Here is a 22,521-nt window from a genome sequence, read left to right as displayed (position 1 = left end):
CAGCCTTCTGCGGCAAAGAGTTCCACAGATTCACCACCCTCTGGTTGAAGAAATTCCTCCCCAGCTCTATATTAAAGGATCGTCCCTTTAGTCTGAGATCGTGTCCTCTGGTTCTAGTTTTCCTATAAGTGGAAACATCCTCTCCATGTCGACTCTATCCAGGCCTTCGCAGTATCCTGTCAGTTTCAATAAGATCCCCCCGCATCCTTCTAAACTCCAACGAGTACAGACCCAGAGTCCTCAACCGTTCTTCATACGACAAGCTCTTCATTCCAGGGATCATTCTTGTGAACCTCCTCTGGACCCTTTCCAAGGCCAGCACATCTTTCCTTAAATACGGGGCCCAAAACTGCTCACAATACTCCAAATGGGGTCTGACCAGAGCCTTATACAGCCTCAGAAGTACATCCCTGGTTTTGTATTCTAGCCCTCTTGACATGAATGCTAACATTGCATTTGCCTTCCTAACTGCCGACTGAACCTGTACGTTAACCTTAAGAGAATTGTGAAGGACTTCCAAGTCCCTTTGTGCTTCTGATTTCCTGAGCATTTCCCCATTTAGAAAATAGTCTATGCCTCCATTCCTCCTTCCCAAGTGCACAACCTCACACTTTCCGCATTGTATTTCATCTGCCACTTCATTGCCCACTTTCCGAGCCTGTCCAAATCCTTCTGCAGCCCCCTTGTTCCTCAGTACTACTTGTCCCAATACAGATCTCTGTATCATCTTCAAACTTAGCAACAGTGCCTTCAGTACCTTCTTCCAGATCATTAATGTATATTATGAAAAGTTGTGGTCCCAGCACACACCCCTGAGGCACACCACTAGTCACCAACCGCTATCCTGAAAAAGACCCCTTTATCCCCACTCTCTGCCTTCTGCCAGTCAGCCAATCCTCTATCCATGCCAGGACCTTACCCTTAACACCATGGGCTCTTAACTTATTTAACAATCTCCCATGCATCACCTTGTCAAAGGCCTTCTGGAAATCTAAATAAATCACGTCCACTGGTTCTCCTTTGTCTAACTTCCTTGTTACCTCCTCAAATAACTCTAACAGATTTGTCAGACATGACCTCCCTTTGATAAAGACAGGCTGACTCAGTCCTATTTTATCATGCACTTCCAAGTACTTTGTGATCTCATCTTTAATAACGGACTCTAAAATCTTATCAATGGCCGAAGTCAGGCTAACCAATCTATAATTTCCCGTCTTCTTCCTCCCTCCCTTCTTAAACAGTGGTGTTACATTAGCCACTTTCCAGTTCTCTGGGATCCTTCCTGCCTCCAGTGATTCCTGAAAGATAAACCATCAATGCCTCCGCAATCTCCTCGGCTATCTCTTTTAGAACCCTGGGGTGTAGTCCATCCGGTCCAGGTGATTTATCCACCTTCAGACATTTCAGTTTCCCCAGAACCTTCTCCTTAGTGATGGCCACTACACTCACCTCTGCCCCCTGGTTCTGGAGCTCTGGCATCCCACTGGTGTCTTCCACCATGAAGACTGATGCAAAGTAACTATTCAGTTCGTCTGCCATTTCTTTGTTTCCTGTTATTACTTCTCCAGCCACGTTTTCAAGTGGTCCAATATCTATTTTTACCTCTCTTTCACCTTTTATATATTGAAAAAAACTCTTCCTATCTTCTTTTATATTACTGGTTAGCTTGCATAAATATTTCATCTTCTCTCCCCTTATTGCTTTTTTAGTTGTCCTCTGCTCGCTTTTAAAGGCTTCCCAACCCTCTGGCTTTGCGCTAATTCACGCCACTTTGTATGCTTTTTCTTTTGCATATATGCTGTCTTTGACTTCCCTCATCAACCATAGATGCCTTGTCCTCCCCTTAGCATATTTCCTCCTCCTTTGGGATGAATTTCTGCTGTGCCTCCCGAATAACCCCCCAAAACACCTGCCATTACTGTTCCACTGTCTTCCCTGCTAGATTCCTTCTCCAATCAACTCTGGCCAGCTACTCCCTCATGTCTTTGTAGTTACCCTTATTTAATTGTAATACGAAATTCTTACATTTGATTCCAGCTTCTCCCTCTCAAATTGCAGGGTATATTCTATCATTTGTGGTCACTGCTCCCAAAGGGTTCCTTCACCTTAAAATCCCGAATCAAGTCTGCCTCATTACACATCACCAAATCCAGAATTGCCTGATCCCTAGTAGGGTCTGTCACAAGCTGCTCCAAAAAAGCATCTCTTAAACATTCCACAAATTCCTTTTCTTGGGATCCACTACTAACCTGATTTTCCCAGTCCACCTGCATATTGAAGTCCCCCATGATTATTGTAATACAGCCGTTTTTACATGCTTTCTCTATCTCTTGATTTATTTTCTGCCCCACCTCCTGACTACTGCTAGGGGGCCTGTATATAACTCTCAACAGGGAGTTACCTTTGCAATTCCTCAACTCTACCCACAGAGATTCTATGCCTTCTGATCCTATATCGTTCCTTGCTATCGATTTAACTTCATTCCTTCCTAACAATGCCGCGCCCCCTTTGCCCATTTGCCTGTCCTTTCGATAGGACATATATCCTTGGATATTTAGATCCCGGCTCTGATCCCCTTGCAGCCACGTCTCTGTGATGCCCACAACATCGTACCGGCCAATTTCAATGTGCGCAACAAACTCATTTACCTTGTTCCGTATACTGCGCGTATTTAGGTACAGCACCCTCAATCCTGCATTGACCACCTCCCTTCTCACACTTGTTACCTTTTTTGCTCTGCCTGATGATGATGTTGTTCTCTTATTTTTGTTCTCTATTTCCCCTTCAGTTATGACACCTTCTAAGCTAACACTCTGGTTCCCACCCCCTTGCCATACTAGTTTAAATCCTCCCGAGTGACACTAGCAAACCTCCCAGCCAGGATATTGGTGCCTCTCAAGTTTAAACACAACCCGTCCTTCTTGTACAGGTCCCATCTGCCCCGGAAGAGATCCCAATGGTCCAGAAATCTGAAACCCTCCCTCCTACACCACTGGTTTAGCCACATGTTTAGCTGCACTATCCTCCTATTTCTAGCCTCACTGGCACGTGACACAGGGAGTAATCCTGAGATTACAGCCCCAGAGGTCCTGCTTTTTAGCTTACTGCTTAACTCCCTGAACTCCTTCTGCAGGACCTAGTCACTCTTCCTGACTATGTCGTTAGTACCTAACTGTACTACGACCTCCGGCTGTTTGTTCTCCCCCTTCAGGATCTCCTGTGTTCGTTCAGAGACATCTTGGACCCTGGCACCAGGGAGGCAACACACCATCCTGGAGTCTCTTTCACTCCCACAGAAACGCCTATCTGTGCCCCTTACTATAGAGTCCCCTATAACTATCGCTCTCCTGCACTTTGCCCTCCCCTGCTGAGCAACATAGCCAGTTGTGGTGCCACTGTTCTGGCTGCTGTTATTTTCCCCTGATAGGCTATCCCCCCCAACAGTATCCAAAATGGTATACCTGTTAGAGAGGGGGACAGCCATAGGGGATTCTTGCACTGACTGCCTGCCCTTTCTAGCGGTCACCCATCTGTCTGCTTGCACCTTGGGTGTGACCACGTCTCTACAGCTCCTATCTATGACGCTTTCCGCCAACTGCATGCTCCTCTGTGCATCCAATTGCTGCTCCAACCGAACCACGCGGTCTGTGAGGAGCTGCCATTGGTTACACTTGCTGCAGACGTAGTCGACTGGAACACTGGAAGCGTCACAGATCTGCCACATCTCACAGTTGGAACACTGCACCCCGCTGAGTGACATTTAAGCACTAGTTAATGAATTTATAATAAATACTTGAATTATTGTTAGATTGAGTTACAATTAACTATATGGCCCTTGTGCTAGATTTCTACTGTAAAATTAAATGCTAAATACTAATCTCTGCCCTCAGGTTTAGTTACTCCTCTACCTGGTTAATTAATAAGTTTTAATTAGTTTTTTCAATGTACTTTTTGTCAAATTTAACAGACTCCCTACCAGCCAATCAGGTCACAGCTTTACTGTGATTTCACTTCAGTTTGGCCTCACAATTTGAAAAGGTATTTGTATCACTTACCTTCCCAGAATGCTCTCTGAATCTCTCCCTGCAGTTTACCAGTTACAAAGCCAGAAGAAAGAAAACAAAATAAAAAGGGAAAAAGCACCTCCTCCCACTCTGCACCTAATTACCACACTGTTCCAAATTACCAAGTTCCAATCCCCACTCTGGCTGTCTCACTCACTCAGACTGTCTAAATAAGTACTTTGCGTCAGTCTTCACAGTAGAAGACATGAGTAATATCCCAACAATTCAGGAGAGTCAAGGGCAGGGTTTAATATGGTAGCCATCATGAAGGAGAAAGTGCTAGAGAAACTAAGAGGTCTAAAAATTGATAAATCTCCGGGCCCAGATGGGCTACATCCTAGAGTTCTAAAGGAGATAGCTGAAGAAATAGTGGAGGCATTAGTTATGATCTTTCAACAGTCACTGGAGTCAGGGAAAGTCCTAGAGGATTGGAAAATCGCTGTTGTAACCCCCCTGTTCAAGAAGGGAACAAGAAAAAAGATGAAAAAATATAGGCCAATTAGCCTAACCTCGGTTGTTGGCAAGATTCTAGAATCCATCGTTAAGGATGAGATTTCTAAATTCTTGGAAGTGCAGGGTCGGATTAGGACAAGTCAGTATGGATTTAGTAAGGGGAGGTCGTGCCTGACAAACCTGTTAGAGTTCTTTGAAGAGATAGCAAATAGGTTAGACCAAGGAGAGCCAATGGATGTTATCTATCTTGACTTTCAAAAGGCCTTTGACAAGCTGCCTCACGGGAGACAGCTGAGTAAAAAGGCCCATGGTATTCGAGGCAAGGTACTGACATGGATTGACGATTGGCTGTCAGGCAGAAGGCAGAGAGTTGGGATAAAAGGTTCTTTTTCGGAATGGCAACCGGTGACGAGTGATGACCCGCAGGGTTCAGTGTTGGGGCCACAGCTGTTCTCTTTATATATTAACGATCTAGATGACGGGACTGGGGGTATTCTGGCTAAGTTTGCCGATGATACAAAGATAGGTGGAGGGGCAGGTAGTATTGAGGCGGTGGGGAGGCTGCAGAAAGATTTAGACAGTTTAGGAGAGTGGTCCAAGAAATGGCTGATGAAATTCAACGTGGGCAAGTGCGAGGTCTTGCACTTTGGAAAAAAGAATAGAGGCATGGACTATTTTCTAAACGGTGACAAGATTCATAATGCTGAAGTGCAAAGGGACTTGGGAGTCCTAGTCCAGGACTGTCTAAAGGTAAACTTGCAGGTTGAGTCCGTAATTCAGAAAGCAAATGCAATGTTATCATTTATCTCAAGAGGCTTGGAATATAAAAGCAGGGATGTACTTCTGAAGCTTTATAAAGCACTAGTTAGGCCCCATTTAGAATACTGAGCAATTTTGGGCCCCACACCTCAGGAAGGACATACTGGCACTGGAGCGGGTCCAGCGGAGATTCACATGGATGATCCCAGGAATGGTAGGCCTAACATACGATGAACGTCTGAGGATCCTGGGATTATATTCATTGGAGTTTAGGAGGTTGAGGAGAGATCTAATAGAAACTTAAAAGTTAATGAATGGCTTAGATAGGGTGGACGTGGGGAAGTTGTTTCCATTAGCAGGGGAGACTAGGACCCAGGGGCACAGCCTTAGAATAAAAGGGAGTCACTTTAGAACAGAGATGAGGAGAAATTTCTTCAGCCAGAGAGTGGTGGGTCTATGGAATTCATTGCCACAGAGGGCGGTGGAGGCTGGGGCGTTGAGTGTCTTTAAGACAGAAGTTGATAAATTCTTGATTTCTCGAGGAATTAAGTGCTATGGAGAGAGAGCGGGTAAATGGAGTTGAAATCAGCCATGATTGATTGGTGGAGTGGAGTCGATGGGCCGAATGGCCTTACTTCCGCTCCTATGTCTTATGGTCTCGACTCCATGCGCACAAAGTATTAACACATAATATAATGTAACATTTAACAGGACTGAGTCAAGCTCGCCTTCCAAACTGTGGGAGACCCTTAAGGTGGTCCTTGGGGGGGGGGGGGGATTATTTCCTATAAAGAGCATTTTGTGAGCACAGTGAGGGTGGAACAGCAGAGGCTGGTAGACTCTATTCTTGAGGTGGACCACCAGTACTTGCAATGCTCATGGGGCAAGTTTTACGAATTTGGGGAGAACATAGAACATAGAACAATATAGCACAGAACAGACCCTTCGGCCCTCGTTGTTGTGCCGAGCTTTGCCCGAAACCAAGATCAAGCTATCCCACTCCCTGTCATTCTGGTGTGCTCCATGTACATGTCCAATAACCGCTCGAAAGTGCCAAAAGAGTCCTGAAAGTTTCTAAAGTGTCCAAAGAAGACCAGTCATCTTTTGGCTCACCAGCTAAAACGGCAAGCAACCTCCCGGGAGATCACACTCTGACCAGTAACCTTATTTCCACGTTCCCCCACTCTCCCTCCTTGGGTTTATGCGACTTTTGAATCTTTTTACCACAATCTTTACAAATCAGGGGCGAAATTCTCCCCCAACGGCGCGATGTCCGCCGACTGGCGCCAAAAACGGCGCCAATCAGACGGGCATCGCGCCGGCCCAAAGGTGCGGAATGCTCCGCATCTTTGGGGGCCGAGCCCCAACATTGAGGGGCTAGGCCGACGCCGGAGGGATTTCCGCCCCGCCAGCTGGCGGAAATGGCGTTTGTTGCCCCGCCAGCTGGCGCGGAAATGCGGCGCATGCGCGGGAGCGTCAGCGGCCGCCGACAGTTTCCCACGCATGCGCAGCGGGGAGAGTCACTTCCTCCTCCGCCATGGTGGAGACCGTGGCAGAGGCGGAAGGGAAAGAGTGACCCCACAGCACAGGACCGCCCGCGGATCGGTGGGCCCCGATCGCGGGCCAGGCCACCATGGGGGCACCTCCCGGGGTCAGATCGCCCCGCACCCCCCCCCCCAGGACCCCGGAGCCCGCCCACGCTGCCTGTTCCCGCCGGTAAATACCAGCTTTGATTTACGCCGGCGGGACAGGCAATTTCTGGGCGGGACTTCGGCCCATCCGGGCCGGAGAATTGAGCGGGGGGTCCCGCCAACCGGCGCGGCCCGATTCCCGCCCCCGCCCAATCTCCGGTACCGGAGACTTCGGCGGGGGCGGGGGCGGGATTCACGGCGGCCAACGGCCATTCTCTGACCCGGCGGGGGGTCGGAGAATGACGCCCCCGATGTCTGCCTTTTGGACGGCCTACCCATATCAACTGTTGAGGTGGAGAGGAGCGATGAGTTGGCATCCACTTTGCATCTTGATGAAATTTTAAAGTGTATTGGTTTAATGCAATGTGGCAAAGCCCCTCATCCAGGTGGTTTTCTGATTGAATTCTACAAAAAGTTCTCGGAGCAGCTTGTGTCTTTAATTCTGGATATGTTTAATGACTCCTTATCTTAGGGATCGCTCCCTCTACCCTCTCACAGGCCTCCATCTCTTTGATTCTTAAGGAGGATAAAGAGCTGACAGAGTGTTGGTCGTACCGCCCGATTTCACTGTTGAACGTGGACATCAAGCTATTTGCCAAGGTGCTGCCGCTTTGGCTGGAACCCTGCCTGCCAAATATATTCTCGGAGGGTCAGATGGACTTCGTGAAGGGTCGACAATTTTCGGTCAATATACTTCACCTGTCCAATGTTGTCCTTGTCCCCCTTCTCGGTGCCTGCACCGCAGGTGATTGTTTCCCTGGATGCCGAAAAGTTATCGGATAGAGAAGAGTGGGAGTACTTATTGGAGGTTCTTGGACGGTTTGAATTTGGTAACAAATTTATTTCTTGGATTTGTCTACTGTCTCAGGCCCCCACTGCAAGTGTTCGTACGAATGCCCTGAACTCTGGCTATTTTTCATTGAACAGGGGCACGAGGCAGGGCTGTCCACTGTCCCCACTCTTGTTTGCTTTGGCAATAGCGCCGCTTACTCTCGTGTTTATGTCCTCTGTTAAGTGGAGGGGGATAAATTGGGGAGGGCTGGAGCATCAGGTATCCCTTTAAGCAGATGACCTACTTCTTTATATTAAGGGCCCAGTACCTTCCATGGATGACATAATGAAGATGCTTAGCATTTGAGGCTCCTTTTCTGGGTACAATTTGAACTTGGTCAAGACTGAGTGTTTCCCGGTTAAACCCCCTGGGAGGAGGACCCATCTGGGAATGTTACCTTTTCGCCTGGCCAGGACTAGCTTTCGTTATCTGGGGGTCCAATTGGGCCTCACTTCATAAATGAAACTACACTAATCTGGTTAGCGTATTAAATCGGACTTGCTGAGCGGTATGAGATCGAAATGAGAGGATGAATATAAACATGAGGTGTGGAGGGAGACTCTTCACAGGGTCAACTTCACGCCTTCATGTGCCCAGCTGGGTCTGATTCGATTCAAGGTTTTGCATAGGATGCACTTGACCAGGCTGAGGATGAGCGTTTTTCCCCTGGGGTGGAGGATAAGTGTGAACGTTGCTCTCGTAGGCTGGCTAACCAGACACATATGTTCTGGTCCTGTCCCAAGTTTATTGGCTTCTGGCCCTCTTTCTGGAACACCATGTCAGGGATACTCTGTGTAGGCCATGTCCGCTGGTGGCCATTTTAAGGGTGTCCAATTCAATGGTAGCTCAATGGGGGGTGAAGGCGGATGGGAGCTCCAGGATTTTGACCCAGTGACAGTGAAGGAACAGCATATATTTCCAAGTCTCGATGGTGAATGACTTGGAGGGGAACCTCTTTCTTGGACTGTATTGATGCATCTCAGAGAGCAACATGAAGTATGGAGAAAACCTGAATATTATTGCACTTTGTGTGATGACCAATTTGAAAGGTTTGTAATATTCTTTCAGATATTTTACGAACGAAGTATATTTTTGGAAAGAAAAAAGGGAACCTCTAAGTGGTGGAGTCTGCTGCCCTTGTCCTTCTCAGTGATAGTGGTCATGGGTTTGGAAGGTGCTCTCGAAGCAGTGCATCTTGTAGATGGTACACAATGCTGCCACTGTTTTCATCAGTGGCAGAGGGAGTGAATGAAGATGTGACAATCAAATGGGTTGCTTTGTCCAAGATAGTATTGAGCTTCTGAGTGTTGTTGAGACTGCACTAAACCTGGCAAGTGGGGATTATTCCATCACACTCCTCACTTGTGCCTTGTATTACGGGCCAGTGTTTAGAGAACCACAAAGTGTATCATGGAGTTCACCTGAACATAGAACATTGAACTGTACAGCACAGTACAGGCCCTTCGGCCCATGATGGTGTGCCGATCTAGTCTGAAACAAAGATCGAATCAACCTATTCCCAATCATTCTAGTGCACTCCATATGCCTATCCAATAACCGCTTCAAAGTTCCTAAAGTGTCCAACTCCACTACCATAGTTGGGAGTGCGTTCCACGCCCCAACCACTCTCTGAGTAAAGAACCTACCTCTGACATCCCTCCTATATCTTCCACCATGAACCTGAAAGTTATGCCCCCTTGTAACAGCTACATCCACCCGAGGAAAAAAATCGCTGAACGTCCACTCTATCTATCCCTCTCATCATCTTATACACCTCAATTAAGTCACCTCTCATCCTCCTTCGCTCCAATGAGAAAAGCCCGAGCTCCCTCAACCTTTCCTCGTAAGACCTACCCTCCAATCCAGGCAGCATCCTGGTAAATCTCCTTTGCACCCTTTCCAATGCTTCCACATCCTTCCAATAATGAGGTGACCAGAACTGCACACAAAACTCCAAATGTGGTCTCACCAGGGTGATGTATAGTTGCAGCATATCCCCTCGGCTCTTAATCCCCCTGTTAATAAATGCTAACACACTATAGGCTTTCTTCACAGCTCTATCCACTTGGGTGGCAACTTTCAGAAATCTATGGACATGAATCGAGATCTCTCTGCTCCTCCACATTCTTCAGAACCCTGCCGTTAAACCTGTAATCCGCATTCAAATCTGTCCCACCAAAATGAATCACCTCACACTTATTAGAGTTAAACTCCATCTGCCACTTTTCAGCCCAGCTCTGCAACCTATCAATGTCTCTTTGCAGCCTACAACAGCCCTCCACCTCATCCACTACTCCACCAACTCCATCACCCAAGTCATTGATAAAAATCACTAATAGCAGAGGACCCAGCACTGATCCCTGTGGTACACCGCTGGTGACTGGGCTCCAGCATGAAAATTTACCATCTACCACCATCCTCTGTCTTCTATGTGATCGCCAGTTACTGATCCAATCGGCCAAATTTTCCTCAATGCCATGCCTCCTTACTTTCTGCATGAGCCGACCATGGGGCACCTTATCAAACGCCTTACTAAAATCCATGTATACGATATCAACTTTTCTACCTTCATCTATGTACTTAGTTACCTCCTCAAAGAATACAATCAAACTTGTGAGGCACGACTTACCCCTCACATATCCGTGCTGACTATCCTGGCCCATAACTTTGAATAGATTGTGGTTATGGGGAGCACAAAGGCCCACTTTACAGGTGTGATGCAACAGTGAGCTAAAGTACTTGTAAATTAAAACAATGTTTATTTATGAAACCAGTTAACACATTATAAAACCCCACAGTAAACATCTCAACAATTATCAACACCAATCATCCCCACAGATACAATATTTTATAAGTAACCCTTAATCTTTCCTTGAAACATCCATAAGACAAAAGACCCTTTTTAAACGCAGAGATCAGGTTTAAATTCTCAACTGAGAGCAGTTATCACTTTGAAATCATCCAAATGATCTGGAGACAGTCTTTAGATTGCAGAGAGATCCTTATACAGCTGCTTGCTTTTCCTGCAGCTATCCAGCTCTCCAAACAAAACTAAAACACACCGTGTAGCAGACAGCCCAAAGCGAAAGTAAAAGCAGGCAGACAGCCCAGCTCCACCCATTCTCTGACATCGCTGCAGCCATTTGACAAACATCCATTCCTTAAAGGTACACCCACTCCAGCTATTTTATAAACACCCATTTCTTAAAGGTACACCCACTACAGCTATTTGATAAACACCCATTTCTTAAAGGTACTCTCATATGACACCTCCCCACAAGAAAAAAATAAACCATCGACTTCCAGATGGTTTCATTTTTCACCTTTTCACTTTCCTTTAAGAAATATTGACAGTGTCTAACAAAACAAAATTTGCAAACATTTATAATAACATAGTCCATTTTAGTTCTTCTTCCTCCAACTGGATTCCTTCTTGATTGACAGTCTCTCTGGACCAGAGGGTCTCTGCACGAGGAGAATGTGCAAACTCCACACAGTCACCCAAGACCAGAATTGAACCTGGGCCCCCGGGGCTACAAGGCAGCAGTGCTAACCACTCTGCCACCGTGCAGATTTCGTAGGGAGAGCTGGATAGCTGCAGGACAAGCAAGCAGCTGTATAAGGATCTCTCTGCAATCTAAAGACTGTCTCCAGATCATTTGGATGATTTCAAAATGATGATTGGTGTTGATAATGGCTGTGTTCTAGATTACCCAGCCAGGGAAACATTCTCTCAGCATCTACCTGCCGTGTTCCGAAGAATTGGATATGTTTGATTTCAATCATCTCTTGTTCTCCTGAATTCCAGTGACTCTGGACCACCTTATTTAAAATTAACGTATAGGTTGTGAGTGCCACTTTAAGGCCCAAATTTATTGCATGTGTCTAACTGCCTTGAAAAAATAGAGAGAATGTCTACTCAAACTTTAATCTTTACAGCACCTCGAGGTTTAGTCTGGATTCAAATATCTTGGGCATTCCATGGGTGGGATTTTCCAGTCTGTTTATCCACTGTTGGGATCACCCGGTCCAATGAAAATCAATTAACGTCTGGCATTATACGGCGGTGGGTCCCCCCACAGCCGACATGGAAAATTCCCGGGCATGTGTCTCTAATTGGACCGCATGCAACAACTATTGATACCTTTGCAGATTGCAATACAGATTTACATCACCTGCTTAGGTTCCATTTTTTTGAAACTACTGACTGATATTTCTTGGTATTGCTTACAGTGAGGCAGAAGATACAGGTTGTGTAATAACCCTCACGTGGCCCACGGGGATGCCCTAATCGATCTCCCCCTGGGACCCATGAAATAGGAGCTTCCGCACTAGTGGGTTGAGGCCCACACAGCTGGGGCTCATAATTAGACTGCATAGAAGCCGGCCCACACAGGGACCACAATCTTAGCAGTCCCGATGGGGACATGCTGTGTGTGTGTGTATGTATGTGTATGCGTATGTGTGTGTGTGTATATGTGTATGTGTGTGTGTATATGTGTATGTGTGTGTGTATATATGTGTATGTGTGTGTGTATATGTGTATGTGTATATATGTGTATGTGTGTGTATATGTGTATGTGTGTGTATATATGTGTATGTGTGTGTGTGTATATGTGTATGTGTATATATGTGTATGTGTGTGTGTGTGTATGTGTGTGTATATGTGTATATATGTGTATGTGTGTGTATATGTGTATGTGTGTGTATATATGTGTATGTGTGTGTGTGTATATGTGTATGTGTATATATGTGTATGTGTGTGTGTATGTGTGTGTATATGTGTATATATGTATATGTGTGTGTATATGTGTATGTGTGTGTATATATGTGTATGTATATGTGTGTGTATGTGTGTGTGTATATGTATATGTGTGTGTATGTGTGTGTGTGTGTATATGTGTATATATGTGTATGTGTGTGTGTGTGTATGTGTGTGTATATGTGTATATATGTGTATGTGTGTGTATCTGTGTATGTGTGTGTATATGTGTATGTGTGTGTATATATGTGTATGTGTGTGTGTGTATATGTGTATGTGTATATATGTGTGTGTGTATGTGTGTGTATATGTGTATGTGTGTGTATATATGTGTATGTGTGTGTGTGTATATGTATATGTGTGTGTATGTGTATGTGTGTGTATATGTATATGTGTGTGTATATGTGTATGTGTGTGTATATATATGTATGTGTGTGTGTATGTGTGTGTATATGTGTATATATGTGTATGTGTGTGTATATGTGTATGTGTGTGTATATGTGTATGTGTGTGTATATATGTGTATGTGTGTGTGTGTATATGTGTATGTGTATATATGTGTGTGTGTATGTGTGTGTATATGTGTATGTGTGTGTATATATGTGTATGTGTGTGTGTGTATATGTATATGTGTATATATGTGTATGTGTGTGTGTATATGTGTGTGTATGTGTATGTGTGTGTGCCACTGTAGCAGCCATTTCTTTTCACATTGAATAAACCACCATTTACTCAACTACTCAGCCTCCTGGGTCTTCATAGGTGGTTACTCACATCTACCTCTGGACAGTTGGATAAGTGCATAATTCTCCTACCTTTGTTGATCTGTTTGAAAATCCAATAATGGTGTGTCATCTTCAAAGGGTGAAAATCTAAATGTTGGAAATAATGAAAATAATTTTCAATAATAAAAATGAATGGAAACTAGATGAGTTTCTGAATTTTCTAGACCCTTGAAGAGATGGATTGGGAGGTAGTAGAGATGGCAAAATAGAGGAGAGGTGAGGGAGGGGAGCCTGTTGTTTTCCCACTGCTCTGCCACTTTGCGGTGGGAAGTTCAGTGATTCGGACGCCTGCCAGGAGGCCAATTGAACAATTTCCCTGGCCGGTTAAGGGCCATTTTCCACTTCTGAGGGCAGATTTTCCCTCGTTGAGTGGGCCCGTCACCAGGTGGGAAGATTTCGGATGATGTATGGCTGCCTCTCAGTGGGATTCATCACGTGCTCCTTCTTTATCGCAACGCATGGCCAAAGCTGGCAAAGGCTAAACCTTACGGCCAAGGTGCTGCTGCCCATCGACCCCATCACGTTCTCTCCATCGACGAGGCCTACAAGCCTCAGCACTTGCGCTGCCATTCCTGATTGTGCCCTTAATTTGTTCCTTAATTCCCGTACCAGCCTCCCCGAACAGGTGCCGGAATGTGGTGACTAGGGGCTTTGCAGGGTAACTTCATTTGAAGCCTACTTGTGACAATAAGCGATTTTCATTTCATAATTAGGTGGCCCTGACAACAGCCTGTTAACCAGCCCCTGTCAGCAACACGCTGCCCCGGGTTCCACTGCCGGTGGAAGTGAGATCACCTCCATCTTTCAGTTCCAGCAGAAAAGCTTGTACATTACCAGCAAAATTCAGCCCAATGACTAAGCAAAATGCAGAATCATGAACTAAATTTCATCGAGGAAAATATCGAAATAATCTATTATACAATTGGGCGAAGTAAAATGTTAAAATTATCATTTTTAAATGAATTACAAAACATCTACCACCACCCTCTGTCTTCTATGTGAGCACAGTACGAAGTCTTACAACACCAGGTTAAAGTCCAACAGGTTTGTTTCGATGTCACTAGCTTTCGGAGCGCTGCTCCTTCCTCAGGTGAATGAAGAGGTATGTTCCAGAAACATATATATAGACAGATTCAAAGATGCCAGACAATGCTTGGAATGCGAGCATTAGCAGGTGATTAAATCTTTACAGATCCAGAGATGGGGTAACCCCAGGTTAAAGAGATGTGAATTGTATCAAGCCAGGACAGTTGGTAGGATTTTGCAGGCCAGATGGTGGGGGATGAATGTAATGCGACATGAATATATATGTTTCTGGAAAATACCTCTTCATTCACCTGAGGAAGGAGCAGCGCTCTGAAATCTAGTGACATCGAAACAAACCTGTTGGACTTTAACCTGGTGTTGTAAGACTTCTTACTGTGCTCACCCCAGTCCAACACCGGCATCTCCACATCATGTCTTCTATGTGATAGCCAGTTACTGATCCAATCTGCCAAATTTCCCTCAATGCCATGCCTCCTTACTTTCTGCATGAGCCGACCATGGGGCACCTTATCAAACGCCTTACTAAAATCCATGTATACGATATCAACTTTTCTACCTTCATCTATGTACTTAGTTACCTCCTCAAAGAATACAATCAAACTTGTGAGGCAAGACTTACCCCTCACAAATCCGTGCTGACTATCCTGGCCCATAACTTTGAATAGATTGTGGTTATGGGGAGCACAAAGGCCCACTTTACAGGTGTGGTGCAACAATGAGGTAAAGTACTTTTAAATTAAAACAATGTTTATTTATGAAACCAGTTAACACATTATAAAACCCCACAGTAAACATCTTAACAACTATCAACATCAATCATCCCCACACATACAATATTCTATAAGTAACCCTTAATCTGTCCTTGAAACATCCATAAGACAAAAGACCCTTTTTAACGCAGAGATCAGGTTTAAATTCTCAACTGAGAGCAGTTATCACTTTGAAATCATCCAAATGATCTGGAGACAGTCTTTAGATTGCAGAGAGATCCTTATACAGCTGCTTGCTTTTCCTGCAGCTATCCAGCTCTCCAAACAAAACTAAAACACACCCTGTAGCAGACAGCCCAAAGCGAAAGTAAAAGCAGGCAGACAGCCCAGCTCCACCCACTCTCTGACATCACTGCAGCCATTTGACAAACACCCATTTCTTAAAGATACACCTACACCAACAATTTTATAAACACCCATTTCTTAAAGGTACACCAACTACAGCTATTTGATAAACACCCATTTCTTAAAGGTACTCTCACGTGACACTTGTAGATGGTGGACAGGCTTTGGACGGTTAGGGGCTGATTTACTTGCCACAGGATTCCTAGACTCTGACTTTTTCTTGAAGCCACAGTATCAATGGTAATCCCCAGGGGTTACTGAGATAGGGTGGGGGAGTGGGCCTAGGTAGAGTGCTTTTTTGGAGAGTGCAGACTTGATGAGACCAATAGCCCCCTTCTGCACTATAATGGTTCTATGATTCCATCAGAAATGGATAGTTTGCTGCATGTCCATCATCGTTTACAGATACAAAGATGCCAGCGATGTCAATAACATTGTACATATTGATAAAAACAACATTTATTCTATGGTTGGGCCTGAATCCTCTGTAAATAATTATAATATTGGTGGAACAGCATCACCTGCAGGTTGTCTTCCAAGTCCACATCTGACAGACGTACATATCAGGGGCGGGATTCTCCACTCCCGTGCCAAAGTGCCCACGCTGCCGTGAACGCCGTCGAGGTTCACGAAGGCGCGAAACGGCCCCTATCCCGACCAATCCAGGGCCCGATAATGGGCTAGGATCTGGGCCGCGTCATCTACACGCGCCAGGCCTTGTCGCCGTGTAAAGGCGGCGCCGCATACATGACGCGGCCGGCGCCGCATAACTGGCGTCACCCAGGCATGCGCGGGTTGGCCGGCGCCAACCCGCGCATGCGTGGTTGCCGTCCTCTCCGAGTCCGTCCCGCAAGAAGATGGCGGACGGATCTTGCGGGGCCGCGGAAGGAAGGAGGTCCTCCTTCAGAGAGGATGGCCCGACGATCGGTGGGCACCGATCGCAGGCCATCCCACATTTGAGGTACCATTCCGGTGCAGGATCCACCCTCCCCTCCCCCGCAGGCCGCCCCCCCCCCCCCAGCGTTCCCGTGCTGTTCCCGATGGCAGCGACCAGGTGTGGACGGTGCCGGGGGGAACCCACCGTTTTGGCCTGGCCGCTCGGCCCATCCGGCCCTGAGAATAGCAGGGGTGCCGGAGAATCGCCATTTTGGGTGTCTCGGGCGATTCTCCGGCCTGCGCCGCGGGGAACTCGGCACGGCCGTTCTCGCCGCTTGGGAGAATCGCGGGAGGGCGTCGGACCGGCGTCCCGGGAAATTTTGGCGGCACAGGCGATTCTCCCAACCGGCACGGGAGTGGAGAATCCCGCCCCCTGTCTTTTATTGGGGGTCACTTTCCTAGAATACCTGACCTGCTATTATTGTGAAAACAATATTACAAGAACTGCGATGGTTCAGCTAAAAGGCAAGTAATGCAGTCAGTAATACCGCCTTGGCATTGCTGCCTATATCAAGAAAATATATATTTTAAATAATACAGGAGGTAACTGGATAAAGGTAGGAATGGAGCTCAATCTTCAGTAATGTCAAAATATTTCTGAAGGTAAGGTTTGAAATAACTATTAAATAACTTATTAAACTTAAGCCAATAAAAGACTCGGGATCAGATGCTGGTACGTATGTGGGGAAGATGTTGCAGGAGATGGTCGGGCCGATGTGTTTGACAAGCCGCCGGAGGTGGACAGGGCACATAGGGTGCTCGTACGTAAGCCCCAGGGTCGTGGGCCCCCGAGGGCCATGGTGGTGAGGCTACATCGATTCCTCGACAAGGAGAGTATCATGACGTGGGCCAGGCAGACAAAACGGTACATGTGGGAAGAATCAGAGATCCGGGTGTACCAAGACTGGGGACCAGAACTTGCAAAGAGGAGAGCAAGTTTCAACAAAGTTAAGGCGGTCCAGTTTGCGAAAGACATTAAATTTAGACTGCTATGCCCGGCTCGTCTTTGAGCGACCTACGAGAACCGGGAGCTGTACTTCAACCCTCCGGAAGAGGTGGCTACTTTTATGAAGGACAATAATCTGCCTTAAGAACTTTTAAATTCAAACTGTGGTGGACTGAGTTTGGGGGAAGAGATAAAGTGGGGTGGAGAGAAAACTGGTTCTGTGTTTTGTTTTGACTTGTTTAAAATTTCAGTCTTTCTAAATCTGTGAGTTAAGTCACGATGTTCGGGAAGAAAAGGTTTTTTTTTCTTGTGTAATTTGATATGATTTATTGCTTTATGTACTGGATTACAGAGGAAAAAACTTTTAAAATGCTGATGCGACCATCAATTCACCCGAGACAAGAGTAGAAATAAATTATGGCTTTAATCAAACTAGAACAGTGCCTGCCTGCGACTGATCTAACACTGAGAGCCGCCTGCAGGTCGACTGCACTTTATACCTCCCTTCAAGGGGAGGAGCCATGGGCGGAGCCCATACAGGCCCCAACATGTTACCTTATGGATAATACCATACAATGGCCCATAGGTGGAGCCCACAAGGGCAACAGCATAGCACAGATACACATGGTGGATTATTACTGTAATACATTCACCACATTCACCCCGTTAAAAAAACGAAGTCTGGCAGGGGTGACAAGTTCATAAGTTCAGCCGGTCCGGCGCACGGATTGTACGCTGTGAGCGCCGAAGCTCCGGCATTGTTGCTGGCCCGGGTGTCGAACTCATCCGTGCTGGCATCGGTAGTGAGGGCACCGATGCGGGCACAGGCGTGGACTCCGGGAGCGTCTCTTCTGGAGCTTCATTCCTGTAGGTCGGTGAAGGGAGGATGACAGACGGGAGGGGGTGCTGGTCGGGGTAGGTTGGGTGGGATAGGATGGGGTGGCGGTGGTGGTGGAACCGGCGGGTGCCAGGTCCCGGAGGGAGACCGTATCCTGTCGGCCAGCAGCGTGTTCGATGTATGCGTACTGGGGGTTGCAGTGTAGGAGCTGGACCCTCTCGACCAGGGGGTCGGACTTATGGCTCCTGACGTGTTTGAGGAGCAGGACAGGCCCCGGTGTCTTCAGCCAGGATGGAAGCGAGGCCCCGGAAGTGGATTTCCTGGGGAATACAAATAGGCGGTCATGAGGGGTCTCGTTTGTGGCCGTGCAAAGTAGGGACCTAATAGAGTGAAGCGCATCGGGGAGGACCTCCTGCCAGTGGGAGACCGGGAGATTCCTAGACCGTAGGGCCAGGAGGACGGTCTTCCAGACCGTCGCGATCTCCCTCTCCACCTGCCCGTTTCCCCGGGGGTTTTAACTGGTCGTCCTGCTCGAGGCAATGCTCTTACTGAGCAGGTACTGACGCAGTTCATCGCTCACGAACGAGGAGCCCCGGTCACTGTGAACGTACGTGGGGAAACCAAACAGGGTGAAGACACTATGTAGGGCTTTAATGACGGTGGCTGCGGTCATGTTGGGGCGAGGGATTGCAAAGGCGAAGCGGGAGAACTCGTCGATGATGTTGAGAAAATAGGTATTGCGATTGTTGGAGGGGAGGGGCCCTTCGAAATCGAGACTGAGGCGCTGAAAGGGCCGGGATGCCTTTACCAGGTGGGCCTTATCTGGTCGATAGAAGTGCGGCTTACACTCCGCACAGTTGGCAGTCCCTGGTCGTGGCTCTGACCTCCTCAGTGGAAATGAAATGAAATGAAAATCGCTTATTGTCACAAGTAGGCTTCAATGAAGTTACTGTGAAAAGCCCCTAGTCGCCACATTCCGGCGCCTGTTCGAGGAGGCTGGAACGGGAATTGAATGGTGCTGCGGGCCTGCCTCGGTCTGCTTTCAAAGCCAGCGATTTAGCCGTGTGCTAAACCGGCCCCTGGAGTAGGGCAGGTTGCGGGCCTTGATGTAGTGGAGAAGCCGGGTGACCCCCGGGTGGCAGAGGTCATCGTGGATAGCAAGTAGTCGGTCATCTTGCGCGCTGGCGCATGTGCTGCGGGACAGGGCATCTGGGGTTTCGTTGAGCTTCCCAGGACGATATTGTAATTATAGGTAGAGAGTTCGATCCTTCACCTCAAGATCTTATTGTTCTTTATTGTGCCCCGCTGCGTATTATCGAACATGAAGGTTACTGATCATTGGTCGGTGACGAGGGTAAACCTCCTACCAGCGAGGTAGTGCCTCTAGTGCCATACGGCTTCCATGATGGCTTGGGCCTCCTCTTCAACTGAGGAGTGCCGAATTTCGGAGGTGGTGAGGGTTCGCGAAAAAAACGCTACTGGTCTGCCTGCTTGATTGAGGGTAGCGGCGAGAGCGACCTCTGATGCGTCATTTTCCACCTGGAAGGGGTCAGACTCGTCTACCGCACGAATTGCGGCTTTGGTGATGTCCGCCTTGATGCAGCTGAAGGCCTGGCAGGCCTCAGCTGCCAGTGGGAAGATGGTGGCCTTAATTAGTGGTGGGCTTTGTCCGCATAATTGGGGACCCACTGGGCGTAATATGAAAAGAACCCGAGGCACCTTTTCAGGGCCTTGGGGCAGTGGGGGAGAGGGAGTTGAGTGGAGGAGACTCAGCTTCTGTTCGTTGGTGACGTAAGGCGTGAAGGAGGCGGCGAGATAGGCCTTGAAACAGCGGAGCCAGTGCAAAAAAATTTATTTCACCTCTGCGGCCTGCGGACCGAGGTCCAGTTGGTCAGGTTTGAGGGCCGATTCCATAGTGGCGTTGTAGTTGATTAAATTGATGCGACCATCAATTCACTCGAGATAAGAGTAGAAATAAACTGTGGCTTTAATCAACTAGAACCGTGCCTGCCTGCGATTGATCTAACACTGAAAGCCGCCTGCAGGTCGACTGCTCTTTATACCTCCCTTCAAGGGGAGGAGCCATGGGCGGAGCCAACACAGGCCCCAACATGTTACCTCATGGATAATACCATACAATGGCCCATAGGTGGAGCCCACAAGGGCAACAGCATAGCACAGATACACATGGTGGATTATTACTGTAATACATTCACCACAGTTGCGACGGGGGGGGGGGGGGGGGGGGGGGTTCTATTCTGTAAGAAAGATGGTCGATTCTTGCATGCATAATTTTGCTTAAGCTGCTTGAAGCTTCTTCTATTGTGTTTGATTCTGTTTGAAGGTGATGGGACTGATAAGAATCGGTTAAAGGGAGAGGGGTGGGCCCTGATGCCTGCACGTTATGGGGTGGTGTGTTTGTTTTTGGGGATTGTTGTTACTGTGTTGAGTGTTTGTGCTATGTTTAGGGGAGATAGAATCTGGCAGATGGCAGATTTTTTGACGCCAGAGGGTGGGAGCTGATGGGCTAGCTGGACAGCTAGTTCACGGGAACAAAGTGGGGGGAGAGCTGAGGAAAGACGAAGTGGGGGGGGGAGGGGAGGGGGGAACTGCTGACGGGTAAGGGACAGTTAGGAGACTGGGGATGGAGATCAGGTGGCGGTTGCGGCCAAGGGGCGGATCAAGTGAGGTGTGGAACACGGGCTGGAGCTGGCCTAGGAAAGGTCATGGCTGATCGGCAGGGGAGGTCGGCAAGGGCCCCCCCGACCAGACTGGTTACGTGGAATGTTCGTGGACTGAACGGGCCGGTTAAGAGAGCCCGTGTGTTTGCACACCTGAGACAGTTAAAAGTGGTCGTGGCCATGTTACAGGAGACACACCTGAAGCTGGGAGTCCAAATTAGATTAAAGAAGGGATAGGTCGGGCAAATGTTTCATTCAGGGCTGCACTTTAAAACCCGGGGGGGTGGCTATCCTGATTAATAAAAGGGCGACATTCGAGGTGCGGAGGATAGAGGCAGACCGGGAGGAAGATTAGTTATGGTTAGCGGGAAGCTAGAGCGAATGGCAGTGGTGCCGGTGAATATATATGCCAAACTGGGATGATGTTGTGTTTGTCAGGAAGGTGCTGGGGAAGATCCCAGACCTTGACTCGCACCAACTGATCATGGGGGGTGACTTTAATACAGTCCTGGACCCGAGGTTCGACAGGTCGACTGCTAGGTCGGGGAACCTATCAGCAATAGCGATGGAACTGCGGGGGTTCATGGAGCGCATGGGAGGGGTATATCCGTGGAGATTTGAGAGACCAAGGAGCAGGGAATATTCATTCTATTCCCATGTACATAAGGCGTACTCCAGGATAGATTGCTTTGTGCTAGATAAACCACTGTTAGCAGGGGTTGAGGACACTGAGTACTCAGCAATTGTGGTTTCAGATCATGCACCACACTGGGTAGACCTACTGGCAGACACGGGAATGTCCCAGCTCCCACAGTGGAGACTAGATACAGGGCTGTTAGCAGGTGAGGAGATCTGTGAGCGAGTGAGAGAGCTAGTATTCCTGAAGGTAAATGAGGAGCTGGTGGAGGCACGGGGGGGGGGGGGGGGGGGTGATAGATGAATTGGGGGGCGATCCAATCGGGTAAAGCCCCGGGACCAGACAGATTCCCAGTGGAATTTTATCAGAAGCTCTCTGGGTTACTGGGGCTACTCCTGGTTAAGGCTTTTGACGAGTCCAAGGAGCTGGGAGTACTCCCCCCAACGTTATCACAGGCATCAATTTCTCTCATCCTGAATTGTGACAAGGATCCGGAGAGCTGTGGATTGTACAGGCCAATCTCCCTCTTTAATGCAGATGCCAAATTATTGGCAAAGATCCTGGCCACTCGAATAGAGGATTGTGTCCCGGAGATAATTGGGGAGGATCAGACGGGATTTGTGAAGGGCAGGCACCTGACATCCAACATTAGACGGCTTCTTAATGTAACTATGATGCCAGCGGAGGGGCATGAGGCTGAGATGGTAGTCGCCATGGACGTGGAGAAGGCTTTCGACTGGGTGGAGTGGAAGTATCCATTGGATATTTTATTCAGGTTTGGGTTTGGGCAGGGATTTGTGGAGTAGGTCCGATTACTGTAACAGGCCCCGGTGGCAAACGTAAAAACTAACCAAGTTCGGTCGGAATGCTTTAGTCTATGTCGGGGGACAAGGCAGGGATGCCCGCTCTCCCCATTACTGTTTGCCCGGGCAATAGGACCCTTAGCAATGGCCCTGAGAGCAGCGAATGCCTGGT

General features: G+C 47.7%; 1 protein-coding gene across 1 annotated transcript in view; it reads right to left on the bottom strand.

The window, feature by feature from the left end:
- The window catches only part of LOC140428701 (uncharacterized), a 149,858-nt gene that overhangs the window by 109,282 nt on the left and 18,055 nt on the right, over positions 1-22,521 (bottom strand). The window contains 1 exon segment of the mRNA XM_072515431.1: positions 18,249-18,548. Within this exon segment, the coding sequence (XP_072371532.1) occupies positions 18,249-18,548 (300 nt within the window).

Source organism: Scyliorhinus torazame, chromosome 8 (assembly GCF_047496885.1).
Source record: "Scyliorhinus torazame isolate Kashiwa2021f chromosome 8, sScyTor2.1, whole genome shotgun sequence".
NCBI classification, from domain to species: domain Eukaryota; kingdom Metazoa; phylum Chordata; class Chondrichthyes; order Carcharhiniformes; family Scyliorhinidae; genus Scyliorhinus; species Scyliorhinus torazame.
The sequence above is the reverse complement of the archived record's forward strand: the minus strand, read 5'-3'. Positions and strand labels throughout refer to the sequence as shown.